Raw genomic sequence first — 5,715 nt, 5'->3', positions numbered from 1 at the left:
CTCGCGCGCGACCGCTAGAACTACGCCTAGCAATAGCCCTCTATAATAAAGATAGGCGAATACTACACTATAAAGCGGAAATACCTCTATTAAAAAGGCATCTAATAAAATATAAAGCCTATTAGATATATTTAGTATCCAAAATTATAGGGGAGTAACCGTTAGCTATAACGAACTAATATAGCTAGTAGAATAGCTCCGCTAGTCTAGTAAATCTTAGGCGCCCCTCTAGTAAACCCTTAATTAAATCCTCTAACGGCTAAGTAAAATTAAAAATAAGTATAATTCCCCCTTACCGGCGAACTGTACCTAGGCCGCTATAGCTGCGCTTTTATAGTATAGGGAACCTACCCCCCTTAAGTTAATAACTGGGTATATAATTATAATATAACCAAATATAGAATAAGTAGAGGGGCTTAGGGGATAATTAGAAATAGAAGTCCTTATAAAGATATATAAAGAGGTTTATAACGCTATTATAGTCTAACACCTTAAAAGTGAAGATATTAAAGTTACCCTAAAGGACTAATAGGTAAAGGAATAAGCCGTAAGGATAGGGGATAGGCTAGGAGAACGTATTAGCATAAAAGTACTCTATAAGGATTACTTAATTAAAGTCCTAGCGGTTCCTATAAGCCTTAGGGTAGAAAAGGGACGCTAGGCGGATAACACAGTAATTATATAGAAGATAGTAAGATAAATAGAATGCCTTATACTAGGACTTAAAATCACCTAAATCTAATAGCTTTAATAGGAAAATGCAAACTAAGTATATAATAAAAATAATAAGAGGATATAAGGGTTGCTAGAGACTTGCTAGGAAGACGCTAGACGAATATATAGCTCCCTTATTATTAGCACACATATACTAGAAATATAAAAACTTTTTATTTAAAAAGGAATAATTATAAATGGCCTTATATATAATATAAGGCTTTATAACCACAGACTACGCCTAAAATAATGCTATTGCTATATATAATAGGGACACACCTAATCTATATACGCAGTATAGGTGTGCTGCGGCCACTATATAGGCCCCTATAATACAAGATATTGCTTAAATTAAGACTAAATAAAATACGTAAACTGCTATTAAAGCACATATAAGGCGTGGGAGAGAGAAGACTGTATTAAATATAGGAGATAGAAGGTAAGGGCTTAATAGCTACGGGAATAACTGTATACTAGGTTATATAAATGGAAATAATAGGTAATAAGCTAGGGGGACGTAGGCGCCTTTCTAGCGTTTCCTACCTTTAATACTAGAGGGCTAGGCTAGTTATCCCAAGCCTTAACGGGCTAGAAGTGACGCCGTGCGATATTACTAGACTAATTAGGGATATAAGGGTCACAGGGGACATAAGGGAGAGGACGCCCTGTAGGAAGACCCCTATAGATAGTAATAGTAGGCTTAAGACCAGGATAATTAAAAATTAGACTTAATGCGGTAAATATAATATTCGCAGCCGACTTATAAAGGGTATATAGCCAACTAGTAAGAACAGGGGAAGAACCGGTAATAATAATAGATTTAGATATAAAAGCGCTAATAGGAACACAAGATATAGAAATAGAAAGCTCTATATAAAATAAGTAGTAACTAGGGTGTAGATATAAGAGATAGAAGCTCTAAATATCCTAAAGAAAGTAGAAATAGAAGAAGCGAGGAATAAAGAAGAGTTAAAGGACCCTTACTAGGGGTCCGCCACCTATTTATTATATAGTATAACTGCGGTAATATAAACCACCGCCTTGTAAGGCCCCTACTAGACAGTTTAGACTTAGAGAAATACTATATCCTTACTATATAAAAACCATATTATAATACCTTTATATAATTAATATACTGCCCCTAAGGATTCTAGCTCCTATATAAACTAAAAGCAGCTATACGCGTATGCTTTATAATTAGCAAGGCTATTAGCCTATCCTTATAGTTATAGTAGGTAGTTAACTTAAATATTATAGTTATAACAATCTAAATATATAGGGGACCGGTATAAATTATTAATGTATATAACCCTAGGGTTAAAGGGGTCCTATAAATAGAGAATATTATATTAGTAATAAGCTTACTAAAAACCAAAGGTATAGAGTCTATTTTACTAGGAGATATAAACCTCTACTACCTACGGTAGGGGGGTATCTATATTGCTGTAGATTAATAGTTAGAGTGCCTACTAAGAGCTATGGATATCTGGGGCCTTAAGCTAGCTACCCCCCTAGGAGCAATTATATGGTAATAAGGTACTGCTAGAAGTATAATTAACCTTATATTTATAGATGAAGGCCTATATTAAAGACTTAAAAGGTGTAACTTTAAAGAAGAATAGGTACTTACCTTAGACTATATCCCTATTTAGATATAGCTAGACCTAGATACTAAAGCGCAACTAAATAGAAAAAGATATATAATAAGGAAGCTTAAGATAGATAGTTTCCTTAATATAGTTAAACAATAACTTTAAGACCTAGAAGAAATCCACCTAATACTAAATAAGTAAGGCTTATTAGCTACCCCTAAGGAAATTAACTAAAGACTAAAAAGGATTTAGGTAGCGATTAAAAATAGGCTAGAAGAGCACTGCTTAATCTTAAAACCGGGCCCCTATACGCGATATGTATAGTCTATATAATATATAGTTCTAATTACCAGCTAATAATAAGTAAGAAGGAAATATATAAGTAGCTATAACCCTAAAGATAAGAGATAATATAAAGATATAAGAAACTAGCTAAAGAATACCCTAAAAAAAGAAGTAAGGAATAACTGGAGACGGTTTATAAACGAGTATACTTTTAACCTAAGTCTCCCCTATAATAAGGGCCTTTAGGCTATAGCAAAATAGGTAAAGAAAAAGGTAGGGCGCCTAGCAGAAGACTTATACTTACTACCCCTATAAAGAGTAGGAGAATTATAGGCTATAAATAACAATAATAAGAAGGTAAAAATCCTTATAGAAAGGTTCTTCCCCTAACTAGCTCTAGTAGACCTTAGTAATATTACAGGCGAAACACCAGTGACTCGCCTATAGGTTAATAGCGATATAATAATAGAGGAAATGGCTAGAACTATTAGCCGCCTTTTAAATAATATAGTACTAGGACTAGATAGGATTCTAAATAAGGCCCTAAAAACCTATAGGCTACTTATAGCACCTTGGCTTATAGATATAGCTAGAGTATACTTTGCTATAGGCTACTACCCGTAACTTAGAAGATCTATAACAACGGTTGTTCTACAAAAAAAAGGTAAAGTAGATTACTTAATCCCAGGAAGCTACCGTCCTATTGCCTTAGAAAACACCCTTAGTAAGATCTTAGAAAGGGTAATAGCGGAATATATAGTAGATACGGTAGAGGAACACGCCTTACTACTATAAAGTTAAATAGGGGCAAGAAAGAACCGCTTAACACTATTAGCACTTACGCTACTTACTGCCACTATTAAATTTATATAGGCGATGCAAAAGGACTTTGTAGTATTAATGCTTAGCCTAGATATTAGTGGTGCCTATAATAATATACCCTATAAGCGTCTCCTGTATATCCTTAGGGTAAAGGGCTTCCTAAAATGGATTATATAATTTATCTAAGGGTTTATAGGCTAGAAAGAAATATTACTAGTCTTTAGCGGATACTAGAGCCCCCCTATTATAGTTATAATAGGAATACTATAAGGATTACCCCTCTTGCCTATACTCTTCCTTTTCTTTATAAGCAACCTACTTAACTTCTTTAAGGAAGGAGCGACCTAGGGGATAAGCTTTATTAATAATACAAACCTAATTATATACGGGCTAACAGCTGTAAAGAATTGTAGAATATTAGAGAAAGCTTATAATACTTATATAGAATGGGTAAAATATTATAGAGTTTAATTCTTACTAGAGAAATACTAGCTAATTTATTTTATCCCTTGACCCGTCAGGGCGAGCAGAGGGGAAGGCCCGTGCGCGAACACCAGAATCAGAACAACGCGTAGAATTCAACTATTAAATACACCACCACCATGTCTTCTAATCATGCTAGAATTGATGCAGATCTTGTTCAGAAGACTCAATATAAGATTCCCCCAAATAAGACGGCGAAAAAAATCCCCCCGAAGCCTTGGCCACTTTCCGAATTTTGTATTCCTGAGCACGGCTACCAAATCCTACTGATCTGATTGGTGGGCTCTTATCGATAACCTGCGTGCCCAAGTTGACGGGTTAAGGGATAAGAAAACGCAACTAATCTATAGATCTCTAGCATATAATTTACATTTAAGGCTTTAGGGGTTAACTAGTTTAGGGCCTAAGGGTATTAGGAGTATAGGTAGACAGTAAGCTCTAGTGGAGCGTATATACGGCGTAAGCGGCCTATAAAGGCCAAGTATAGTTTATTACTTTATCTAGGATTGTTAATTCTATATAGGGTCTATACTTCTAGAGGTTACGCCTACTATATATAGTAGTCGTCCGGCTAACCATAATATATAGATCTAGTATTTGGGCCATTAGAGAAACTAAGAAGGGCCCCCCTAAATTACTCCTTAAACCACTTTAAAAGGTCTAGATAGCCTGCCTCTAGAGTATTATAGACGGGTATAAGTAAACGGCTATAGTATTACTTAAAAAGGAATCCAATATTCCCCCCCTATAGTTATATATTAAAGCCGCTGTAATATAAAGGACGCAAAATAAACGTAACTTTAATGTTATAAAGTATATTAAGACACGCCTAAGTAAACTATAGAGGGACCCTAGGGTGCCCTATAGGAGAATAAACTAATAACCCTAAAGTAGGGAAGAGATATTAGAGAAATAGGTAAAGAAAGTAGAAGAAGAATGGTGCTACTTTAGGGCCTAGGCCCATATAAAGGAGGAAGGGAGACGTATAAGAGGTTAGTAAAGATAATAGTAAGATAGAGAAAGAAGCTAAAGTAGAATACGTAAGAACGCTGGGAAACTATCTACCGTAATATAATACTGGTTGGACTAACGCTAAAGAGGTAAATAGGAGTTAAAGGTATAGAGGCTGACTTAGGCAAGATAAACCTAAGCTATAGCATAGTTAACGCTATAGGGGGTAAATACCTAAGGGCTCTAAGAAGGCCTAATAAAGGTAGAAAATATAATAGTAACACTCTTAAGAACAGGAATAATAGGACTAAAAGATTGGCTTTACTAGGTAGGTATTTTAGTAGGTAGCCCGAGATGCGAATATAGCTAGCTAAGATAAACACTAAAATACGTAATACTGCTATGCCCCCTACGCACTAATTAAGAAATAATACTCTTAGTAGCTAGTATAGAGAACTATAATATACTGCTCTTAATATAAAAAGGCCTTAAGGCGGTCACCTAGTGGCTTATTAGTTAAAATGTGCTAAATTAGTTCCGGGTTGTAAGGGAAATGGTAATAGAAGGCAAGGGGGCGAGTAGCAGGTGCCCCCTAGTAACTCTATAGTAGTAGAGTAATAGTTTATAATACTAGCGCGTCCGTAGGCTTGTTACGGCAGTAGTGGTTCCTAAGGAGGTTAAATAGTAAGGTAGTAGAGCACTATAGGCGACTTATAGGCGTTAAGTAGGCGAGTCCTAAAAGGTGGGGAGATGGATTACGGGGTTTTCTCATTTTTCTTAAATAGAGTTTTCTCCCTATATGTAAATAAGGAGTAGTCCGCGTGGGCCTAATAGGGATCTAAATCGGACGTTAAGCAATGAATTATTA

The 5,715-nt window shown here is 35.5% G+C and overlaps 1 protein-coding gene across 1 annotated transcript; it reads left to right on the top strand.

Moving 5' to 3' along the window:
- Positions 1-3,916: 3,916 nt before the first annotated feature.
- Positions 3,917-4,194, top strand: K441DRAFT_670122 (uncharacterized protein; the record flags this gene model as incomplete). The annotated part of the gene is made up of 1 exon (XM_067650230.1): positions 3,917-4,194. A coding segment is annotated over exon 1 (151 nt), but the record flags the coding sequence as incomplete, so codon positions are not given.
- Between the last annotated feature and the right edge of the window lie 1,521 nt (positions 4,195-5,715).

This window comes from Cenococcum geophilum (assembly GCF_001692895.1).
Source record: "Cenococcum geophilum 1.58 unplaced genomic scaffold K441scaffold_79, whole genome shotgun sequence".
Lineage (NCBI taxonomy): Eukaryota > Fungi > Ascomycota > Dothideomycetes > Gloniales > Gloniaceae > Cenococcum > Cenococcum geophilum.
Note: the sequence above shows the minus strand (reverse complement) of the source record. Positions and strands in the feature narration are given on the sequence as shown.